General features: G+C 51.0%; 1 protein-coding gene across 15 annotated transcripts in view; it reads right to left on the bottom strand.

Annotated features, from left to right (window-relative positions):
* SMCO4 (single-pass membrane protein with coiled-coil domains 4) overlaps positions 1–24,784 on the bottom strand; it is a 70,639-nt gene that overhangs the window by 9,640 nt on the left and 36,215 nt on the right. For 4 of the 15 annotated variants that reach the window (XR_006608731.1, XR_006608729.1, XR_006608724.1 and 1 more), the window contains one exon: positions 21,699–21,774. Coding sequence is in view for 4 of the 15 variants with exons in the window: in XM_013061945.2 (XP_012917399.1) it covers positions 2,031–2,294; positions 7,511–7,603 (357 nt within the window). In the remaining 11 variants the exon portion in view is untranslated. The other 11 variants (XR_006608725.1, XR_006608721.1, XR_006608728.1 and 8 more) reach the window with 7 other exon arrangements.

Genomic DNA, 24,784 nt, shown 5'->3' with positions numbered 1-24,784 from the left:
AAGCCTTGTTTTCTGCCAGACCGGCCCACTTTCTGAGAAGTAACTTGACCAGTTATTAAAGACAGGGAAACTGAGACGTGGTAGGCTTCCTGAGTTCTGAGGATAGGCTGGGACTAAACACAGACCAGGCGATCATGTGACACATGGCCTGGGCTCTTTCTAGCAGAGTGGGTGGGCTGTCCTTGCAGCAGCCTCCACACCCCCTCTTGGGGCAGGAGCGGGCACAGCTCTGCGTCTCCATGGCTCTGTGGCCACTGTGAGGAACAAGGATGCCTTTATTTTTTTTTTTAAGGTCTTTTTAAATTTATTTATTTGACAGAGAGGGAGAGATCGCAAGTAGGCAGAGATGCAGGCAGAGAGGGAGGGGGAAGCAGGCTCCCCACTGAGCAGAGAGCCTGATATGCGGCTCAATCCCAGGACCCTGAGATCATGACCTGAGCCGAAGGCAGAGGCTTAACCCACTGAGCCACCCAGGTGCCCCAAGGAGGCCTCCTCTTTCCTCTGCACCTGAATGAGCAGGACCCTAGGCTGTGGCCTTCAGCCTTTCCCAGACCACAAGCACTGGGGCTCGGAAGAGAACCAAACAAGGGAGAAAAAAATAGAAACCTAAGAAACACCATAGGCTAGCCGCCTCTGCATTTGATAAATATTTCAGTAAATCTCTTCCCAAGGCCATGGGCACCTGAGCGGGCCGCAGGCCACACAGCATCTCCCCGAGGCCAGTTCTCATAGAGGGGCCCACGGAGCTCTGTCAGCCCTTCTGAGGCCCAGGAACGCAGGACATCAGCTGGGGTCCTTCCTTTCAGTGGCTGTCTCGTCTTCCTGAGGAACTCGCTCCAAGGGGCCCCAAGTCCCCAGTAACCGCCTGAGCCATCAGTGAGCAAGTCATGTAGTCACCATGATTAGAAAAGCACTTCTCTCCCCACAAACCACTCTGTAATCAGCAACGATGGGCGGCCTGACACCCTTACAATAGTCATCACGAATCTGACTTCCAAAAAGGGGTCACTCCATCGGGAACAGGTCTGGGTGCACAATGCCCTCAGAATACAATGCAGAACCTTTCTAGCAGGGCCAATTTGCATCAAAAACTCAGCTGGACTGCAAACAATTTGCATCCTTTCGGTGGGAACAGAACGGAGTCTGACCTTTCCCTCCAGGTCCACCTTCCCGTCGCTGTTGCTAACCAGTATAAAAAGCACTTGTAGTCATATGCCAATTAGAAATCTTCCTTTGCTCAAACAGACCAATTAATGGCACCCTGTCTGCCCCCTCTCAAGAGTCTCTCGATCTTCAACCGATCCAGACAAAAAGCAGAAGCCATCCTGGAAATGATTCAAGCAGGGAGCGATGGGGAGGTGGAGAAGGCTGTGGGGGGAGGGGGGAGAGAAGGAGGACACTGCCTCCCAGAGACGGTGCCCCCTGGAGACACACAGCACCTCCTGCCCCTTCCCTGAGAGCAAGGCCACCTCCTGGCAAAGCAAGATAAACATCCAGTTTAAGGCTATTATCTCCTTTATTCAAAAAATAAATATTTCACTTTTGAGTCGACATATTTCAAATCACATTAAGCACAGAGAAGAAATACAGTCCCTTTGGAAATTGTGAACACATGTAGGCAAAGAGTCATGTTCTAAACAATGGGGATGGGGTAAGCACTGATTCCAACTGATTCATGACCCAGAAGATTCCTCCTCTCACCAGGTTGAGCTACATATTGATTTCAGGAGCAAGAAAGAAACACACACACACACACACACACACACACACACACACACACACACACTGCTTTGAAGTCTGAAAGGCACATGAAGTGGACCATAAGGTGTATGGCACGTTCACTGATAAAACGTTCCCTATTCCCTCCCAGGGAAATTGGAGAAACTTTAATCAAGTCAAAGACCAGAGAAGACAGGGTGCTCCAGCCTGGAGCTCAGCATCAGGAAAATCTCTGAATACCAAAGCCATTTCTCTTTCGTTTTCCCCCTCCCGGGCTTCGGCTCCCTGCTGGGGGAGTTCACCCCACGCGCTCACTCGGTGATGGTGGGACGCGTGGCCACGTACACGAACACCACGATCAGGAGCACGACCACGGCCAGCGTGGGCAGCACCACCGTGGTGATCTGCTGTCGGGCCTCCTGCATGGCCTGCTTCCGCTCCTTCTTGTCCTTGGACGTCTCCTTCTTGGGCTTCCCTTTGAGCTGCCGCATCTTTCCTGGGCAATGCTGGGAGGGTGCGTCTGGAGAGGCTTTGGAAGGAAAGGCCACGCTCCTCTGGTCAAGGCACTGAACCTTCTGGGGAGAGAACGATGATTGTAAATAAATGGTGGGGAGGGAAAAGAAACTATAAAGGGAAAGGCAACTGCTAGCCTGCAGCTCAGAAGATAAGGTTGGGAGGAACAGGAGGGCTACGCAACAGTAGTCAGCCACTCTGCATAGCAGGTGTGGGGGTGAGCTGGATATACCCTGGGGTCCCAGGCCCCTGGGTGAATTCCAGAGTGGGTCTCCCGCCTGCTCATACAGGGTCTCTGCACATGTGTGACATGGAAGGCCTGGAAAGCATGTGGTCTCCACTCAGAGGAGAGGCAGCACCTGCTTTCCTCACTGTTCCAAGGACCACAGCCTCCCTAGCCAAGCTGTAGTGGCGAGCTGCTGGCCACCTGCAGACTCCAGGCACGTGGCTCCCTCCTGCCCAAGCCATGGGCCTGATCATAGGCCGTGGCTCCCTCCTGCCCAAGCCATGGGCCTGATCATAGGCCAGCTCGGCCTCCCGGCGGCTGCAGAGAGCCCAGAGGCACAGGCTTCTCCATCTCTGGCCTGGTTCACTCATCTGTCATCTCCCCGAGCACCTCCTCTGTGCCAGCGACTGCTCGAGGAGCTGGGGACGAGGTGGAGGACACTATTAAACCCTCATGGCATGCATGGTCTGGGAGTGCCCCATGGCTTGCAGGCAGAGTGGAGCTACTGGTCAGACAGACAACAGAGGCCAGCTGAGCCTGCGGGCCGGCTGCCCACTCAGACTAGGATTCTGGTACATTCCATGCCCCAAGGAGGTCCTCAGGGGAATGAAGCCGTGCTATCAGTGGCCTAGGGATGAATTACAAACCCATGGGCAACTAAAGAGCAATAGCATCCGACAAGTTGGATGCTTAGCTTCGAGCAACAGCACTCCTTTGGCTGACGACGAGATCGCGAAGACGGCTGGCACCTCTCAGGGTCCCCAGAAAGGCCAGGGCACCAGGCTCAGGAAATGAACAGGACAAGGGAGCCAGTGCGGCCATAACCAGAGGCCAACTCACACCAGGTCACCACCAGGGCACTGCCACTGGAGCAAGAGATGCTGAGGCCACCGCCGCTGTCCCTGGAGACCAGGCAAAGCCACTGTCGCTGTTCAGGATGAACTGTCGGGCGTGTGGGTTCTCTGTGCCACCAGCTCCCCGGCGCATCAGACTCGCCAAGCTGAGGCCCAATATACTCCCAGCCCAGCCTTTGAGTCTCTACAGTAGGTAGAATGTTCTCTAAACTCGACAAAGAGGTAGAGGCTAGGCACCAAAGGAGACATCTGTCCATCGTGGTATCCTGGGAGTAGCATGGTTAGAGGCTCTTGAAGGCAGAAGGGAGGTTCCTGCCATGACTCCTCTGACAAAGGGACTTATGTAACACGATCTCGTGTGTGCGGTTTTGTCCCAGGGCAATGGGTGGTCTGTCACCACGCTAACGAGGAAGATGGCGCTTACACCTAAGCGACCATGTTAAATGGCAGAATCTGGAAGGGGAACCCTGAGACAGAAGAGGCCTCATATGGAGACCTAACTGTTGGCTGAGGGATCCTCGTGTCCCACCACTCCTCTCATCACATATGGGCCCTGGGATTTTTGTCTGGATTACCCACTTTGGGCAGAGTTTCTTATGGTGCAAGGTGACTAATTTTCATGTACTGGGATGACATAAGGCCAGCCAACGGCAAATATTAAAGTTCGGGGCAGCCCAATTTCTATTAGGCTTCTAAAAGTACTCACTAGTACTCTCTGAACACCTGACAAGTGTAAGAACCCCTGGGTTTACCAGTTCTCCTTTTCAAGTCTTTTCCAGAACATTCAGACAGACCCAGGTCAAACACAGGATGTACCACTGATGTATGAAACAGCTGCAGGCAAGTCCCTTCGCCTCACTGGGCCTCACTGTCACGGGCTGAACAATCTGAGCAGCTTCTGACCGTGAGGACCAGAAAAGGCATATGACCATGGTGCTCTGGCCACCGAAGGGGCGCAAAACAGGCCACGAGCCAGACAGAGCAGCTTCCTCTCCCCACAACTCACCTGCCTGCCACCCCGGGCAGCCTTCCTGAGCGTCTCTATGTCCCCACTACCCCCACCACCCCAAGGAGAGGCTAAGAATGGTGGTGTGCCCTCACAGGGCCTAGTGAGGACAAGATGAGAACCTGTAACAGGGTGTGTGGCGTGGAGAAGGCACTCAATGCCCATTAGCTGAGGGGACTAGGGCTGACCCCAATAGCCTGGGAGTCAGATGGAACAGGCTCGGTGCCCCCATTCGAGAGGTGAGGAGACCAAGGAGCAAGAGAAAAACTGTGCTGTCACTGGTCGCCCAGTTCGTGGGAACAGCATCATCGGGGGCAGCTTCCCCTGTCGGCTGGGAAACCGTAGTTGCTCCCTCCTCATCCTGGCTTCATGGAACTGTTTAAAAAGACACAAGCCATTAGCAGTCCTCCGAAGCACAGCTATTCCCCCCGTGGAGTCAATGGCCTGTCGGGTCAATGAGAAACGAAGGACCTGGTTGCCGCTCACAGGACCCCTCCTGGGCCGGGCCACGGGCAGGCAGCTCCGGGAGTCCAGTGTTCACAAGGGCCCTGGCTGCTCTGGCTGACGGCAGGGCCCTCACTTTGGTCCTCCTCTGTTAGCGGCTGTCTGCGCCCTTCCACATCAGCCTTCACAGGCAGCAGCCTCCGTGGTGACCGGCTCTTGACATCTGTGAGATGCATTCAGAAGTTCCTGGAGGCTTAGAAAAAAGGCCTCAAGTTGCCAGGAACAGTATAGTCTAGTCAGGATTTTAAGGACAAACACGCAGGTCTGGACTCTGGGCTCTCCAGCGGGCAGCCTCCCTGATTTCACTCACTGATGCTGTCTGTGAGCGTCAAACCACAGGCCCATGTTCATTCTGGGGCCAAGAATCAGGGAAAACATCTCTGAGATACACCAGAGGAGAGGGAAGGGGACCAGCCAGGTTGAAAGCGGGTATGATAGCAGAAGGAGGGGAAGGAACAGGGAAGAGAGTGGCAGACAGACCAGGAGAAGGCGGCCGAGGCCTGGTCATCCAGGGCCTCACGGGCCACAGGAAGGAGCCACGTTTTCATCCCAAGAACAGCACAAGGCCCTGAAGGGCCTCACACAAGGAGGCGCGGGCTTTTAAAAAGCTCCCTCTGGCTGGTCTGCGATAAATAATAAATAATATAAATTTATTTTATATATTTATATAAATAAAAAGTATTTATTTATATTCTAAGTAACATAAATAAATAAATAAATAAAGGAGGCCCCTGGAATGGGCCAGGGTGGGAGGGGGATGGCTGTGCCCGGGGGACAGTGTGGCGACAGGGAGGAGGGTGGAGTCAGGCCATACATTGGGGGCACAACTGTCAGGCCCTACTTGTACACTGGATGTCACCTGAGAGGAAAAGGGGGTAAAAGCACAGGTGAAACTAAAGTTTGGAGCTTGAGCAACTGGCTGGCTGGAGATCCTGCTGAGGGAGAAGGCGCAGAGCTAGGGGGAAGGGGTGGATGTGAGAAAAAACAGTAGGTGCTCTGTTTACACCTAACTATGGGCGAGGATGCCTACTGGACATTGTCATGGAAATCCCAAGGAGGCAGCTGGGAGCCACGAGTCAGGAGCTTAGTCTGGGCTGCAGATCTATATTCAGAAGTGATCAGCTATCGGACAAGGTGAGCTCACTGAAGGCAAGGGAGATGGAGAAATGGGCCCAGCCTGGGGCCCCGCAGCACCAGCCAGAGGGCAGGCAGGGCAGGGAGGAGCGAGCAAAGAAGCCTGGGGAGAGCAAGTGAAGGGGAGAAACAGAATAGAAAGTCCTGGGGACCACGACAGTCAAGAAGGGCACTGTTTCTGAACACCTGTGAGAACACGAAGATCTGACAAGTGACTTCGGTGGAGCGAGAGGGGAGGGTTCAGACCAGGGCGACTACAGCGTCGTCCACAAACGGTTGCTCATCTGAGAAGAGAGGAGTCTGTGCTCAGCTGCAAATGAACACTATGCTTCCTTCATTGACAAAGTTTTGGCATGAACAAAAGTCAGCAAGACTAAATCAGGCATCGTGCCCAGCAGACGGGCGTTCTGGAACAAGCTCCCAAATCCCAGACCGACTCGTGATTAATGCTTCCCACGCCGGCACCCTGACCAGCACACGCCCGGACAGCTGGGGTCTGAAGTCCGGCAGGAAGCATGTGTGCAGCCAGGACAGGCACTGGAGGGCTCCAGCAGATTGGGGAGAACCCTGGTGCTGAAAACGTGGGGGACACCTGTGGGAGCAAGCTGAGGGCCCGGAAGGGCAGCATGACCCTTGAGAGATGCCAAGGCACAACTTCAAATCCAATGGGAGGCAGGCAAGGAAGACAGGGACAGGAGGAGGCAGGTCTGTGCCGTGTGGCAGAAATGAGAGGCTTGGACTTTCTCCAGGAAACAGGAAAGTCTGTGGAGCTGGGAGGTAAGCTTGAGGAAAGAGCAAGCATGAAATAACCATCTTGGGGGGGAGACGGTTAGAAAAGCCAACTTAGCAGAAGCACATGAGCCCTTCTGGCTGAAGTTCGTATATGCTTCATGTCTGGGCGCTGCCTCCTTCTGGACCATCTGAGGACTACCTCACCACATGCTCTGGCCTCAGCTCACTAAACCAGGCGAGGCAGCCCACAGGGCATGGCTGGCTCACCAAGGCTTGGCCAGGACCTCTAAAGTGTGTGGCTTGCCTCAAAAAAAAAAAAAAAAAAAAGAGCTGGGTCAATCAGACTCTAGTTCAGAAATCTATGCTAAGAAACATTAGGAGACACTGACGTTGGACAATCACACAGATGTCTGATGCCTGGGGAGCCGTCTGATGCCATGTGCAGAAGACACCAGAGAAAGTCGGGCTGGGGAGAGCAGACAGGGGCAAGAGGGCACTGCTCTCCTGTCCTTCTCATGGAGTTCCTCTACGGCCCGGCGCTACAAGGCTCTCATCCTTCCAGTAAACTGGCATGTTTCCATCTTCTGGTTGTCAATACCTATTTTCCCTGTGCTAGCTTTAGCAGAAAGAGCCCTGGCTATAGTAACTGTTCCAGCTTCAGCCACAGCTATGACGAGTCCAAAGTCCTGTCTCTGTGAGTGGCAGAGTCCAAGGTGAATCCCACATCTGACTCCAAAGCCTGAACAGTCGCTGTCCCCCTGTGCACCCCCCACCCCCATCTCCCTGACCCACTCCCCACTCTGGGGCCACATCGTCGCTTACCAGCCCCTCACAGAGAGGAAACCGAAGACGAAGCTCACACTGGCTTCTTCCCAGCAAGTCACGCAGGCAGGAAGGAGAAGCCACTAGCACCATTCCAGCCTTATGACTGCGACTGCCACCTGGTCCCCCCTGCTGGTTCTAGCTCCCCTAACCCGGGAAACGGAAGACTTCACAAACACTTGAGTCCCACCCGGTTCTAATGAAACTCCACCTGCTCTGCCCCTCCCCCACCAAGGCCAGTCCCCGGCAACTGGTCAGCACTGCAACATTCCGGACTGGTCCCCAGTGGGAGGCAGGGAGGCAGAGAGGCAAGGGGTGGGGACACAGCCCTTTTGTACAGAATCGTTTTAAGTTTACAGTTTTTCTCTGGGGATAACCTTCCAGTGATTTTTATATATATATTTATAAACACACACACACACACACGCGCGTGCGCACACATATACGCCTGTGGATATATGCTTATTAAGTTCTTAATGGGTATCTTTCTCAGGTTAGAAAACATAGTGTACATACAGCATTGAACCCTAATAGAGAAAGAGCCAGGAGCAGAGGTAAGAACCAGGGTGGGAAACCAGGTCCGAGCCTCAGCTCAGGACAGCATAGCCTGGCCTGGTAACAGTGTTAAGCAGTTTTGAGCTGTGTCAATGATACCCACATATCCCCACACAATCAAGGGGAGTAGGAAAATCGGGCCCTGGCAGTGGCTCCCCACGAAAGACAGCCCCCCCAGCCTAGTTTCCATGCTGGTCGCCTTTTCTCAGGTGCCATGGTCCTCCTTCTCTAGAAAAGGCAGCCCCATCAGGTGATCATGGAGTAAATGGCTGCATCTTTGTCCTCCTTGAAAACCAGGCATGACAATGAATGAACAACACGTTTGAAGGACGTTCGTGGGGGGATGTCTACCACCCTCTCCCTGTGGCTGTGTCATTACCCTAACAGGAGGCACTTGGAGGGCTGAACCACTTCGTGCCCCATGCTCTGAGACCAGGAAAGCTGCCCTGGGTTCAGGGAATCACAAATTGTGTGCCTGAGAGCCTCAGCTCTGTGCTTCAAGTGTGCCTGCTTCATTTTATGTCCCTGGTATTTAGCCGTAACGGGCCTGTGATTACTTCACTCATGTCTGCCGCAGAATGGGGGTAGGGGGTGGGCAGGCTGCCAAGAGAATTGTGCAAGATGGGCCTCCTGACACCCGCTAAGCACCTGCTGATAACGTGAGCGTCTTCCCCGGGAACACAGACATGAACACACAGTGACAGCCACGGGCCCACAGGCTCCAGCTGTCCCCTCCCGCCCGTTCCCCCAGCTGCTGATGGGCCACAGAGGTCAGAGGGGGAGCTTTTCCACCTGATGGCGGGCGGAGGGGGAGATCAGAGCTACTGACAGACAGAAGCCAATGGACACACACACACACATGCACGTAGTTCTCTCACCAGATACAGAAGGGAGAAGGTAGGTAATTTGGTGGAGACGATATCACCTATTCCTGAACAAAAACCCAAGAAGGCAAAAGAGCCTTCAGGCAGCTTGCTAAATAACACAGATGTGAAAAGCTACAGTTCTTGCTAAACTAGCTAAGCCCTGTCCCTCCAGCACACTGGGGTTTACAAGTGCCTTCCTGTGCATGACCTGTTTCATCCCCACGATAACTGTGCACTTGACATGTTACGGTCCTTATTTAACAAGGACAAGGAGCACATGGAGCAGTGAAGCTCATGTCAGCATTTCCTCCCTTGTCCTGGCACTTCTAGGGTCTGTGGCCCTGGGCAAGTAACTCTCAGACTTCCAATTATTCTAACTAAAAACCAGGGATAAAAGTACCTGTCATTCAAATATGTTTTGAGCACCTAGTGTATGTCAGGGGATAGAATGGGGATACAGCTAGGAACAAGACAGGCAGAATGCTGCCTCTGGGTAGTTGATGAGGACACGGGGAGACGGGCAACCAACAGATGAACAGAATCTGGGTCAGATGATGCTCTGTGTTGTAGAGAACAGAAAGGGGAGGGGTGGTACGGAGGCAGCACACAAAGTAACACATCAAGGAAGCCTTCCTGAGAAAGTGACTTTGGATCAGAGACTCTAGGAAGTGCAGATGTGATCCATGCAGATTCTAGGGAAGACATTCCAGACAAGGCAGAGCATGTGCAAAGGCCCGAGGGTAGCGCCCACCCTACTGCCAGCACGTCTGAGAGGCAGCACAGTGGTTGGCAGGGCTGGAGAGGGCAGAAGAGAGTGTGCAGAGGTGAGGCCAGAGAGGGAAGTGGGAGAGGTGAGATGGGGGCTTGGCCAAGAATTAAAAAAAGCACCTCTGGACAACTGGCTGCAGGGTAGGGGGCTGAGGCAAGGAGACTGGTGAAGGTGCTTGGGCGTCATTCAGGTGAGATGTGGTGGCAAGGTCCAGGGAGGGGGCAGCTGTGGTGAAAAATGGTCAGACCCTGAGTGCGCTCGGAAGGTAGAGTCCACGTGATTTAGCAGCACACTGGAACTGGAGTGTGAAAAAAGAAACAGCCTAAAGCCCAAGGATGTGGAAGAATGGAGGGGCCGCTGAGACATGTGGGGACGAGGCCAGGAGGGCTGAGTGGGGGTGCGGGAAGCTGGGACGCATCACACTGGAGATCCTAGTGGAGTCAGCGAGCAGGTAGTGGGATGGAGGAGGCTGGCAGGGGTGCGAGCCGGGCTGGGGCAGGAACGTGGAGCTGTCGGCACTGAAAGCCGTGAGGCTGGTGACTGAGCACAGACAGAGACACGAGCGAGGGCCACAGTCCTGGGGTAATGTAATGCTGAGATCTGGGAGAATAGCAGAGGAATCGGCAGGTCAGACTGAAAACGTGTGAAAGAAGGAAGACCAGGAAGAGTAAGGTGTCCTGGGAAGCAAGTGCAGAAAGTGCTCCAAAATTTGGTTATGAGTAGGTTTTGGGGGGAGAGGTGAGGAGGGGGCAGTGATAGGAGTAGGTTCCAGAGGGGAAGGGGCAGAGAGGATGGAGACCTCTAGTAGGCTGCTCCTCTCAGGACAGGGCGCGGGGGCTAAGCATGGGACCTCGGGCAAGGTGCTCCATCTTCCCGGGCCTCTAATTTCTCATCTGAGAAATGGGGATAAAAATCCCACCTCATGAACTCATGAGAATAACGCCTGGTACGTCCTTACAAACTACGGAAGGTTAGAAGCGCCAGCAATACCACTGTCTATTATTAAAAGAGGGTCAGAATTCGGGGCTATGAGGACAAGAGTTTTGCTCTGTATGTTAGGTAGTTAAGGCAGTTACAGAATGTTCGTTATCGTGGGGGAAGCGCACCAGGACAAGGAAAGAAAAAGAACTGAGGGAAGTAGCCCTGGGGCAGACAGAGCAGGTCTGGAGCCACCAGCATGGTCCCAGAAGCAAGCCTAAGTTCTCACACGTCTGCCACTGATTGTGCATGAAACGGGAAAAAGGTCATCACCTTAGGAGGCAGGAAGGTGGAGGAGATGTTTAGACATTTGAAGAGTGAGAAGCTATGACAGTTGTCCCCAAGAGGGACAAAGGGCACGGAGGACTATTGTGAGACCACAGCAGCACATAGCATACCTGCAGCCACAGGCCACAGACCTTAAAGCAAGAAGAGTCTGGGGCACCTGGGTGACTCAGTTGGTTGAGCAACTGCCTTCAGCTTAGGTCATAATCCTGGAGTCCCAGGGTCAAGTCCCACATCGGGCTCCCTGCTCAGCATGGGGTCTGCTTCTCCCTCTGACTTCTCCCCTCTCATGAGTCCTCTCTCTCTCAAATAAATAAATAAAATTAATAAAATAAAATAAAATAAAAGTGTGAAGAGTCAGAGGGCACCAACTGAGAACAAGGGATAGGATGGGGGACATGAGGCTGAAGCAGGGCGAGGGTCTTGTCAGGCCCGTGTGACCAAGTGAGAGAAGGACGTGGGGGCCACATGAAATCACAAAAGCAAAGCGCTTGGCATCAGCCCTGGCACCCCAAACCCCATTGCTACTCAGTGGGCTTAGGTGCCTCCTCCCTGCCACACCCGCCTCCCCTCCGCCCCCAACACACACAGCTGAGGTCCTGGGGGCCCTGAGGATGCTCTAATCCACGTCTTTGCAGCTGTGTCCCTCTTTTCTGTTCAAGTGATGGTCATGTTTCTCAGGACAACATGTGACAAGATGAGACCTCTCCTGCTGGCCTCCAGGGAAGAAAAGATGCCCCCATGTGGGCAGGCAGGCCAGTCCCACAGGCTCTTCCCAAGAACCAGTGACAGAAGAGGCTCTTCCAGCCCCGAGACCATGCCCTTCTCACACAGCCCACAGAGGCAGCCAGACAGGAGGCAGGGCCTTTGATGGTTCCTGTCATCTCAACGGGGACAGCCCACTGTCCTTCTTTACCGGGGAGTCAGAGAGACATGCACAGTGACCAGCAACTGTGCTCCAGCACAGCAACTTGGTTTAAAACCAGCTGACCTGAAGCAAAGCGAACCACAGAGAAGACAAAACTCCTCCTCCTCCTCCTCCTCCTCAAGAGAAAAGAAGTAATTTGAAATTCCTGCAAGAGGGTTGAGGACAGTGGCTTTTGAGGTGCAGAGAAAGCAACCTCGTTAACAGCAGTGCACACCACACAGCCTGAGACCGAAGTTCTACAAGGGAACACGGAGGCTTATGACAAGCAGCCATCTTGTTTCATGTCATTAGAAAAGACATCCACTGAGATCCACTAATCTCCCAGTCAGTTCACTGGTTGTGAGCAGCAGCTGATAAACACTGGTTTGAGAAGACCTCCCCAACAGTGAGGGCCACTAAACAGGTAAATCACGTTTCCCAGTGGAGTTGTGCCAACATGGGGTCCAAAGGTCAGAGAACCTAAGCTGTGCACTGAAAAATCCTGGTTCAGTTGTGCTCTGGAAGGCAGAGCCTGAACGGATGGCAGAAGACTCCTACTTTGGGAGGAGGGAGCTCTCAATCTCTAGGGGAATCCAAGAGAAGAATGGGACGCGATTCAGAAATCAGATGGAAGAGATGGACCTGGGTTCTGCTGCTACAAGACTTCTCCAACCTTGATGAGTCCCAGGCTGTTGCGGAATGAAAGGCAAGCCCCAGGTCACGTCTGCAAGCACTTAGTAAGGCTGCGGCTCCTCGGAGAACGTCACTCCTTAAATGGCAGTTCCATGTCCAAACCTGTAGGCTCCCCAGCTTCATGTGCTGCTCACTTAAGGTGCTGGAAGCCAGCAGGTATTAGCAGTAAGCGTCGCTAATTTTGCCCTTTGTTAATGACAGTTCAACTCTGTGACAGTGCAAGACTCAGGCAAGGTTGGGGGAAAATACATAAAACATGTGACCAGCCAATTGTATGCACCGTTTCTTTTGGTTTTGGTTTTGGTTTTTTAAGGCAGCGCTCCACTGACTTGTGCGTCTCAAATACAACAGACGCAAGTGAACATCAGTCCGTGGAGGCCAGAGCTGGGCCAGAGCCTGTGGTGGCTGTCACTGAATGCTGACTGTGTCCCCATGAGAGGGAGGTTCTACTGCGTCACAGCCTCCCACCTGAGAGGCGGGAACTGAGGTCTGGGGCCATTATGTCCCTTTCCCAGGACCACAAAGCAATTAAGTTGGTGGGACAGATTCAAACCCTGACAGTCAGGTTCCAGAGCCCTGCTCTTACCCACTAAGCCATGCCATGTTGAATTCTCCTCCAGCAGGTATCCATATTTGTTTTGGGATCTGTTTTTTTCTTTAAGGATTTATTTATTTATTTTAGAGAGGAAGAGACAGAGAGGAAGAGAGAGAGAGCGGGAGAAGGGGCAAAGGGAGAAGGGCCAAGCAGTCTCCCACTAAGCACAGAGCCCAACACAGGGCTCGATCTCGTGACCCAGGAGATCAGGAACTAAGCAAAAACCAAGAGTCAGACACTTGACCGAGTGAGCCACTGAGGCACCTCTCAATGATCTTTAAATGTTATTTCCCCCACATCTTTGTGTAAAGCGTGACCCCAAGGAAGATGGCCCACATGCCCCCTACCCCGGGGCTGTGCCCGCACACTGGCATACTCTGCAGCACCCCAGGAACACAGGCCCACAACCTGCCGGGACTCGTCAGCTTGTACCCTCGCTCCTATGGGCAGGAGTGAGCTAAACAACAGCCCTCAGCGCGCTACGCTCCTCATGATCTGGTAGACGGGAGCTTCATTAACAACCGAGACATCAGAAGTGCCTGTTGTTTGTGGCCTCTTTAAAATGAAAAATTCATCTCGAAGCTAAATTACAGCAAGTTAATTACAGAGCCTGGCTGATGGCAGACAAACTGAGAGAGAGTGAGGTATCGACTGGATTTTCAAGTGCAAACGGCAACCGCCCTCGCATGCGCCCGGGGATGCCATGCCACGTCGGGGCCTTCCCCTGGGGAGAAGACTGAGGGCTCACACCAACGAGGGATTCAGCCTCGGATCCATTCATTTATTCAACGCATCCCTGGTGAGCAGCGAGGCGCAGGGGACTAGCTAATCACACACAGAGTGGCTCACCCACCGATTCATTCACTCACACACTTCCTGAGTGCCTACCATATGCCCGGCACCAATTATATGTGCTGAGTGATGGGCCACCAATACCCCAGATACAAGGCCACGTCCACGTGCCAGGCGTGCACTTGGCAGTGGGGACTGAGCGATGAGCAAGACAAAGCGCACGCTCTGACAGGAGGCAATGGAGGAGAGATGTGTGTGACAGAGCGTCGGGGACGTGCAGTAATGCAGGAGTGTTACAAGGGACGGCGTCTGAGCAGACAGCAGAAGCCTGAAGAGAAAAAGTGCAGCCGGCCTTGAGTACAAGGAGGGGAGGAAGGGGCCGGGCAGGGAACGGGAGGGCAGAGGCCTGGAGGCAGGAGCCTACCTGAAAGGTGTGCGGGCGCAGGAGCAGGCAGCAGAGGTCCGCGGAGCATGAGCCAGAGATGAGGGGCGAGAAGATCAATCCAGAAAGGACTCTACAACCCCCCGGCCAATGTCTCAAAGCCTATTATTTGTGCTCTGCTGCAGGCCCTGATTGCTGCTGCCCAAATTCAAATACTCTGCAGAAGGGAGTCCACATGCTAAGCTGCTCTCAAATACTGACACGGTGGCATGTCCGCCTTCCCAGGAGTCTGCAGGAGGGTCAATTTCGAGGATAGGAGAAGGAGAATGACCCCATCAGACAGTGACCTCGGGCTGCTGAAGTGCAGTTCGTCACTAACAAAGCAATCAATATTTGGTCTTTAGTTTAAATGCCACCTTTTCTTGCTGTACCTTAAGCTGTTTTGCCAAACTGAACAGTCAATGGGGATGGTCCGGGCAAAGGTCAGAGGACCAGAGGCTTTCGAGTGCTGAGGATGAGGCTGACTGATTTGCCAGCGGCCTGTCTGCAGACCCCACGAGGATCCCCCGGCCGGCAAAGTGCCTGCCTCCAGCCCCTGATTCCTCAGTCTTCGGACAGGACGATTTCACTTAATCCCAGCTCCCATCTTAGTCCTCTAGCTACAAAGCCTGCAGCGGCCCCCGGGGTCAACAAAGCACAATGTAGATTTGGCCTGGCCTTCTAGGCCCTGGGTGCTGAGCCCAAGCCTGTCCCCAACATTATATAGAGCAGTCACACTCCTGTCCCTCTGAACGTAGAGGCAAAACAGGCCAACACGTGCCCAGTCTCAGGGCTCTTCATCTTGGCCTGCTTCATGTAATGTTCTTGCTGCTGAGAAAACATCCTTGATCCCCTAGTCAAAATCAGTTGCCTTTTGCCTACTCTTATGCCTTTAAAATGGCCCTTCCTGGGGCACCTGGGTGGCAGGTGGCCAAGCATCCAGCTCTTGGTTTCAGCTCAAGTCTGATCTCAGGGGCATGAGATCGAGCCCTGCATGGGGCTCTGCGCTCAGTATGGAGTCTGCCTGAGACTCTCTCTCCCTCTGCCCCTCCCCTATGTGCTTGTGCACTCGCTCTCTCTCTCTCTGAAATAAATAAATCTTCAATAAATAAATATATAAAGTGGCCCTTCGGGGCACCTGGGTGGCTCAGTGGGTTAAAGCCTCTGCCTTCAGCTCAGGTCATGATCTCAGGGTCTTGGGATCGAGCCCCACATCAGGCTCTCTGCTCAGCAGGGAATCTGCTTCCTCCTCTCTCCCTGCCTGCCTTTCTGCCTACTTGTCATCTCTGTCTGTCAAATAAATAAATAAAATCTTATAAAAAAAGAAAAAAAAAGAATAAAAAATAAAAAATAAATAAATAAATAAAGTGGCCCTTCTTTTGCTCTGCCTCTTCAAAGAGTTAGTAATTCTCTGTCTACCTCCCCTCTCCCACCAGAGGTTTACTAATATTTGCTGAATGATAGAAGCCTGCTCCTCTTAACTCATGGTATGAAGTCAGAGGTTTGAGGTTTTCCAGGACGCACACCTTCTCCCCTATTCCTGTATCACATTCTCCCCCGAGTATGACCAGTACTTCATGCTAGACATCTCTCAAACGTCTCCCCACTCTTCCATCCCCACTACCACCAGGTCAGGCCCTCACCTTTGCTCGTGAGGAGTTCCACAACAGCCTCCTAACTTGAGTTTTCCTGTCTGAACTTCCTGCTTGTTTGAGCCCTAAAGAGTGCAAATGCTTCTAAATCCTTCTAAGATCACTGCCGGTGGCTGTGGGCAAAGAACACTACGACTTGCCCATCCCCATATGCAGGAGAGGTATGCTTCCTCTCTGGCAAAGACATATGGAAGACTCATTCATTTATTTATTTTTAAAGATGTCATTTATTTATTTATCTGAGAGAGAGAGAGAGAGAGAGAGCGTGGCGGGGTACAGGGGCAGAGGGAGAAGCAGGCTCCCCACTGAGCAGGGAGCCCCACACAGAGCTCGACTCCAGGATACCAAGATTATGACCTGAGCCAAAGGCAGACGCTTAACCCACAGAGCCCCCCAGCCGCCCTTGACAGACTCATTTAAACCTCAATAGGTTTTAAACTCTTACTGTGGGAAACGCGTGAGCCAAAACACATTCCTGGTATAAATATACATTATTTGATAGGTTATGGTTAACCATCAACCAAATCGTGCTAGACTAACAGTGAGAAAGCTAAGCTAAGAGTAATCGATAATTCAACATCTAGATTCTGAGAAATTACAAATTGCCATGAATTCAAGATGGCCTTGCTACGACATGGTTACAGCGCCGTCTCCAACATCTACAGGAATTCCAACAGCCTGTGGGTCTGCACTTCACAGGAGCCTCAAACGCACCACTTCCAAGCATGGCAAAGCAGACAAACCCCATTCATAAACTCCAGCAGGGTAGTAATTTAATACCAACTGCAGTTCAGTGACTTCTAAAATGTCTCTGGGATTCTTGGTAGACAGCCTATGGATGTACCTTAAACTTGGAAGTCTGGCGTTTTGAGTCCCATGCCCACAAAACCTAATAAGAGGCCCTGTGTGTCTGAATTGGGTCAATGCCATTAAAAAGTCTTGAAAAGAGGCCAAGCCTGCAGAACCCCTGCTGCAAAAAACAAATCTGACCCAGGAACCCCCCTCATAGAATCGCATGGGGACACTCCACGACATGATCGGGCCCCAAGCCCACCGGTCAGTCCCCAGCCAAAGTCTTCACTTGCAGCAGCCACAACCACCCCACATAGCTCTCAGGGTGTGCCACGCCCTTGCTGACCTCCCAGGCCTCCGTCCATGCAGCTATCTGAAATGCCCTTTTCCACCTCTTTTCTCCTAGTCACTCCTGCCCTGCTTGGCAAACTCCTCCTTTGAGATCGTTTGAACCTTGAACCGAAGGCCCAAGGAGAACGGAGAAGGTCACTCAGCTGAGCCAGATTTCCCTGCTCAAGTGTTTGTGTGTGTGGTGCCACAGACACACAAGAGGAAAAGCTCAAGGTTAAGGTGAGGAGCACAAGTGGGCTTCAGGGTAGGAGAAAAAGGTTTAAAAAACGAAAGTTGTGCACTAATATTTAGTGTGTTTCTTTTTTTCCCTGTAGAATGTCAATCTTGTCTTGTACTGACCTGGAACCAAGCTTCAGTCATGATTTCTGGAGCTAAAGGCTATGCATGTTCTTACACAGTGAAGTATCTGGAAGGGAGGCTACTTGGAGAGCAGCAGGGGTATTAACATTTTAGCAGATTACATATTGGTTAATTGCTTATTAAAGTTCCACACGAAATAGTGGTCCCCCTCTGTGTCCTATGAGTTGATTTCTGGGGTTTAGAAGAACAACCCTGCCCCCAATACCATTTTCCAGAACAGGACATCCATTCTAAGTACACCTTTATCAGGCTGACAGTGATTTTACTGTCCTTGGAAAATCAAAATCATTGCAGCCTGCCAAGGAAGTCAAGAGTGAAAGGTTAAAGTGTTTCACAAGCCACTTGAACATGACGTCAAGAGTGCTGTGAGACCTCTAGCCAGGTCTGGAGCCCAGGCCATGCAGTCCTCTCCGTGGGCCATGCTGATTCATCCAAGCACAGAAAGAGGTCACGGACAGGTGTGGGCGAGGAGTGAAATGACATGACAAGTATTTTAAAGGTCACCCTGAGTCCAAAGTGATGAGCAGAATGGGTGGAGGGGGGTGGTGGAAATAGGGCAAGCAGTTCAAAAGCCTTTGCAGGAACCCAGCAGCTACTGGTGTCACTGGACTTGGGGGATGGATATGGGAGGGCAGGAGACGAATTCAAGATCTACTTTAGGAGCATTGCAAGGACTGGGGGATCTGGAGGAAGACAAAGGTGAGTGTTTAAGAGATGACTTCCCAGTTTCTGGCTGGAAAAAGTGAGTTAAGAGCTGCACATCCTAATGAGATGGAGGGAAGGGAGGTGTGCAAAGGGGCTGTGGTAGAAAGAGACCATGAGATTAAAAATTGGACCCTGTGACTGTGAAGCACCTGCGAGACATTCAAGTTTGCTGGCTACCATAATAGGTATAAAATGTCCTATAAAGCACAGAGAAGTCACGTGGAATGACAAATGCCTGCATCTTCTCACCAGTGACCCTTCCCACCTTCCTCCTGGGTGCTTGAATGTCCTGCCACTGGGTCACCTCAAGGCGGAGGCACCATAGAAGGAGCTTATGGGGACAGACTCAGCCGACCATGCACAGGCTGCCTCAATGACGACCCTCAGTAGTGATGCGGATACCAGCGTTGGGGCCAGGAAGGCAGTCATTTTAGCAATAAAATGATATTTGCATCATGGCACAATGGGAAATATGGAGCCCAACATTTTCTCCAGTTACAAGTATCATCATAGGTTTGTCAATTTCTTGATATTGATGTTTTTAAGGAGTCCCAGCAGAAGAGCCTGGGTACCTAGTCCTGTGCCCTGATGATCAGACCACTGGGAGCACCAGCCTGGATGGGGGATTCCAAGTAGGACTGTCTCCAGGGGAAATGCCAATCTCAGGTGGCATCAGATGCAGGGGAAGGTCTCTCTCCCTCACCAGAAGACCAGAGAAGACAGCCTATTTTAGGAAAACAATGACTCACTGAAATCACACCCTGTTCTTAAGTTAATATGCCTCCTTCTGGACTAGAACCTGGTTTCCTACCGTGATGGGTCTACTTCCAATTCCCCATCAAAGGACAAATCAAAATGCCATTTAACAATCTGCTTTCTAATTAAAATGTGAGCCATTTTTTAGAAATCACATTTAACTACACAATTCCACATGGCAATAAAGCACTGTGCTCTGCGGCCCTGATTAATAGAAACATTTGCAGTTATTTAAAGGAGAAGAGAGAGAGAAACCATCATTAGAAACAGCTAGATTAAACCCCCATTAGTGTCTTTCAGTTTACTCATTGGGTAAGACAGCACAGTATTAATGTAAACTAATTAAATTTCCTGCATTTAAATAAGCCCTAACAAAAAGAAAACTTAGAGGATTGACCAGAGGGTCCTAGAAGAAAGAGAACTACTTTGTCAAGAAAGCTGGAGTGGGGGGTAACACAATTGTCAGGCTGTATCCCCCTTCTTTTTTTTAGAAAAGGTTTTATCTATTCATTTGACAGAGGGAGAGAGCATAAGAAAGCACAAGAGCACAAGCAGGGGGAGTGGCGGGCAGAAGGAGGAGGAGGCTCCCTGTGGGGCAAGGAGCCTGACAAGGGACTCGATCCCAGCCAAAGACAGATGCCTAACCGGTGGAGCCACCCAGGCATCCCCAAACTGCATCTCTTAACAGAAGGTTAAGGTCAAGGGTCCTCTCTCCAGAGGGAACACAGTGGGTAGGTAGGAGACAGGGCCCCCAGGTTTTGTGATGGCAGCAGTGGCTTCCAAGGGGAAGGACCAAAACAGTGCGGCAGGGAGAAAAGCCGAACTCCATTCACATTGGTCCCATGACCTCATGGAAAACATCTAACTGCTCTGAGCCTGAATGCCCATCTCCTGGGACTGGCAGGTGAACGCAAGCTGGGGGGCGGGGGGTGCAGAAGCACCCTATAATGCAAAGGTAAGAGACAACTACTGGTTACTGGGAGATAGGAAGGGTTAAGGCAAAGACTCTCAGTCGATGGGGACCCACAAAACCGGGATCGATAAGAAACTTCTTTGAGACATTTAGCAGTGCAGTACACAGCTTGAAAAAAAGGAACCTGAGCACTCATTCATTTAAAGCAAAAGGGTTTGGAGCAGGGAGGTGGTGAAGACGCCACTGTCTGTTGACTGGAGCGGCTCAGAAGATCATGCAGATGGATGGAGGAGGGGGTCTGCCGACCAGCAGACAGGAGGGCCCCCAATCACAGCATGACCAAAACCCCAACTCTGGCAACCTCCATTCAACACTGACCAGCGGGAGGCCATGCTCCCAGTCACTGCTGTTCTGACTTGCCTGTCACCTCCCTTCCCTTTCAGTTGCTGGGCTACTGCTCTTAACATGGGCCCATATTGCCCCCCAAAAATAAAAGTCAGATAGAAAAGCCTTCCTATTTGCTCTGTTCCACCAAAGCCCCAAAACAAAGGACATCTAGAGATCAGCAATTTCTGATGAATGCTCGAAAAACAGAATCGATTTGAGAATGATAGTGGTAGAGGAACAAAGTGGGTCCTCCAGCAGCTGACTGTCTAGTGGGGAAGCCTGATCCCCTGTTCATCCAATACATGTATGTTTATGGAGCATGTCCAGGCACATTCAGATACGCTCTCAAGGAGCTTATAACAGACAAGGTGCAAACAGGCTACTACGATCAAGTGTGGAAATACCAGGATTGTGGTGGGGGAAGGCTCACAGAGAAGGAGCATTGGCAGAAGAGCGACCAGGGGTGGGGGGCACGAACAGTCATGTCAAGCTCATTACGACACATGTCAGTGAGAAGGAGACAGTATGACAGGGCTTCCAAAGCAGGAAAAGTCACTACCCGCCAGGAGGGAATAAAAAGGCTGGATTTCCAGGATGTCTGGGTGGCTCAGTCAGTGAAGCATCCGACTCTTAATTTCGGCTCAGGTCATGGTCTTGAGTGAGGGGTGGGCGAGGCGAGGTAGGGAGAGACGGGTGGGGGGCTACGTGACCAGGCTCACGGCAATCCCAGATGTGGAGAAATGTTATAGGCAAGATACTAACCAGAGAGAAGGGAACATTAACAAATCTGCCTTGTTTGTTCTAAATATAGAGGAGATGTTTTCCTAATATTTACAAATCCACCTTTTTTGTCTTAAAAGTCACAGACAAAATATTTACCAAGTTCCCTGGTCAATTTTCTAAAAAAGACCCACCATAAAAGCCCTCAGTGGCCACCCGCTCCGGACCCCTGTCACTCTTAAGAGAGCTCCTTTCCCTTCCTTTCTGTTCTCACCTTCACTTAATCAACTTTCACTTCACTTCACCGTTTTGCCCACGAGATTCATCTCTCGAGTCCATGAGACAAGAAGCCTCAGCAGTCTCAGTGGTCCTGAGATGGAGCCAAGCCAGGGGTCTGGCTCCACACTCAGCGGGGAGCCTACCTAAAGTGCTCTCTCACCCGGTCTCTGCCCCCCAACCCCTCGTGCTGTCTAAATAAATTAAATCTTTAAAAAATACGTACATAAAAGGCTTGATTTCCAGGGAAGTAAAGACCTTCAGGGATCAAGAGGAACCTGGCCAGGCCAAGAGGAGAGGAAAGAGCACACATAGGACTGGGCATGTTTGAGGAATGCCGGGAACAATAATCTTGCCCCAAACACTGGCTTCCCTGATAGGGAATTTTAGTAGGTACAAATTTACTTCCATTTACCTTTTCTTCAACGTAAGAACTGCAGTTTCAGTACTTTCAGCAAACTGACTTCCAGTAAAGGTAACTTGAGTTATTCCTGTTGAGAAATCAGAAAAAGAGGTGTAATAGGTTTTGGGGAACTACCCCTCCACAGACCCCTTTTTTTGGGACAGTCCCCGCAGTCCAGGCTGAGCAGGCAGGCCCATGGCTTCCCTCCCCAAACTGATTAGCTTGGAGATGGATGCTGCCTCCCTCCCCCATTTGAGGATGAAGATGTAAAAATGTAGGCAAGCAGCGGTGGGTCCTTATTCAGAGAAAGACACACACACATAAACACACACACGGGGTGTGTGTGTGTGTATGTGAGCTGACCATGCACTGTGCAGGCCCTGAATTAAGGGGCCTTCCCCCTCTAGCTCCCCATAGGCTCTGTCGTTGGGTCATACCACAGAGACTGAAGTCAAGAGCAAGCCAAGACATTCACCCTTGACAGGATGATTTGCCTGCTGCTGGCTATCAGAAGCAAAGGCTTTACAAGATTCCCCTGGCTTCTGGGCCTTCTAAGCAGCCTCGTGCTCCAGGGGCTTTCACTCAGCAAGTCACAGAATAGCCCCAGGACACCAGCTGACCTGCAGGACAGGCTAAAGGGCAGTACTCCAGTCTGCTCTCTCCAGACCTGGGTCTCCAGACCTGGCCCCCCTGTCTCTGCACTCTGACCAGGAGAGCTACCTGTGCTCTCAGCTCAGTCCTACCACCTCCTCTCTGGGCCTCAGTCTCCTCATACATAAAATAAGGGTGGGAGACTAGACCACTGGTACACAAAAGTCATCCACCAAACTCTTCACTGCTGGTTCATGAGAAGATAAGTACAGAAATTGAGAAGCTGAGAAGCTGTTATAGCATATAAGATTGTCACATAGCCCAACATGCAATCAGCAGAACAGTCTTGTGGAACGAAGCATAGGTAAGTCTCCTGCAGCTGCCACAACAAGTTATCGCAAGTTAGATGGCAGAAAACAACACCAATCTATTCCCTCACAGTTCTCGGGTCCAGAAGGCTGAAATCATAGTGTACGTAAGGGCCACGATCCCTGCAGGGGCTCTGGAGAAGGTGCATCTTGCCTTTTCCAGCTATCGGCACTCCTTTGCTTGTGGCCACATCTCTCTTCTGCTTCTCTGCCATCTCTGTGCATGTGACATCACCCTCTTCCCCTCTCTTCTAACGACACTTGGGATGGCACTGAAGGCCCACCTGGATAATCCAAGATGATCTCCTCTCAAAATCCTTATCTTAATCGCACCTAAAAGACCCTTTCTCTAAACAGGGCAACATTATTGGGAAACATCTTTGGGGCGACCATTAAGCCCACAATAACTGATACAGGTACTGCCCAATTTGTGTGTGACCAGTTGTACCAGTATGTACTGTACACCCATATCAGAGCACAACCGGGGGGAAAAAGACCATCACCCTGTCTTTCACGCAGCTAGGACCCCTGCTTTTCCTCTGCACCAGTGGAGCCTGGACTGGACAGGTTCAGACTGCAATTAGCACCCCCAGGAAAGGAAAGGTTAACAGGTAAGGAACAGGTGCAAACTCTCCCTCTGCCCTTCCCAAGCTGGTCTCCCACCATCTTTGGCAGCCAGTAGAGGAGCTGTCCCTTCCTTACTCCATCCTTCTGTGCCTCAAGCAGTTTTAGTTGAAAAGTAGTTAAACTGAAAAAAGAAAAGTAGTTAAATTGATCTGTTTTCTGTTCAAGTGTTTAAAACAGTTTTCAATGTTCAGAGTTTTCAACAGATAAGCTTGAGAACAGAAATAAAACTGATTTACTAAAATGCTTATACACGTAGCACTGTCCTGGCACTCAAACGTCCTCTCCCCAACACCCCTCCCTGGTAACCTTGAAAACACTCAGGTTTCATAACAAAATGGAGAAAGCACTTGACCTCTTGACAAAGCAAGGATATCACTTCATTTGAAGTTTTCTTGCCTCGTGAGACTATTCTTTGCTAAAGGAACCACTACATTGAGTCGCTTTGCTATGTAATAGGTCAGCCTAAAAAGGGTGGATGATGTTAAAAGTAGCTGAGAATGTTTAAAATGATAACACTCAATGCAGGTATGGCCACAGTAAAATGGGCACTCTCATTATCCAGCTACTAGTAGGAGTTATATAACAGGCACAATCTTTCTGGAAAGCAATTTGACAAATTCTTATTAAATGGCTTAACTCACACATACCTTTTGACATTATAATTCCATTTTCAGAACCTTATATTAGAGAATGAATCAGAAGTGGGGACAAAACTTAATGCTCAAAGGTATCTGCGGAAGTATTATACATGAGATAAAAAACTGGAATAAATAGCCCACAAAAGGAAGTGATGCAATGTAATAAATTATGGTAATTCACAATTATGGTTTTATGCAGCCATTAAAATAACATTTTACAAAGAATTTCTCATGAAAATAATAATTTCAATAATAACAGCTAATCCTTACAAGGGCCAGGCACTATACTAAGCTTAGTATTCCCATGTTACAGACCAGAAAATGGAGGGAGCAAGAATTAAGACACTTGCCCAAAGTCATCCTGCTAGTAGGAGACAGCACGGGGATTTGAGCCCATGCAGTCTGGCTCCAAAAGTCCACTGTTAAGTCCTATGGCTTATGGGGCTAAAAACTGGCCCCAAAGACATTATGACCCAACCCTGGGACCTGTCCGTGTTACTTCATACAGAAAAGGGGTCTCTACAGATGTGATTAGGATGTCTTAAGCATCTTAAGAGTGCTTAGGTGGTACAGTCGGCTAAACTTCTGACTCTTGGTCTTGGTTCCAGTCAGGAGCTCAGGGAGGTGAGTTCCAACACCACATGGGGCTCTGGGCCTAGCGCAGAGCCAGCTTAAGACTCTCTTCCCCTTCCCCCTGCATGTACACATGCTCTCTCAAATAAATAAATAAATCATAAAAAAACAAAACTTAAAAATAAAAAAGATAAGCATCTTAAGGTGAATAGATATCCTTGATTATCTGGGTGGATCCTAGAGGCCTACCCCTAGAGGCAGAGATTACATACATGCGTGCGCACGCGCGCGCACACACACG

Source organism: Mustela putorius, unplaced genomic scaffold (genome assembly GCF_011764305.1).
Source record: "Mustela putorius furo isolate JIRA1106 unplaced genomic scaffold, ASM1176430v1.1 tig00001069_pilon_pilon_pilon, whole genome shotgun sequence".
In the NCBI taxonomy this organism is placed as follows: Eukaryota; Metazoa; Chordata; class Mammalia; order Carnivora; family Mustelidae; genus Mustela; species Mustela putorius.
This window is presented reverse-complemented; position numbering and strand designations above follow the sequence as displayed.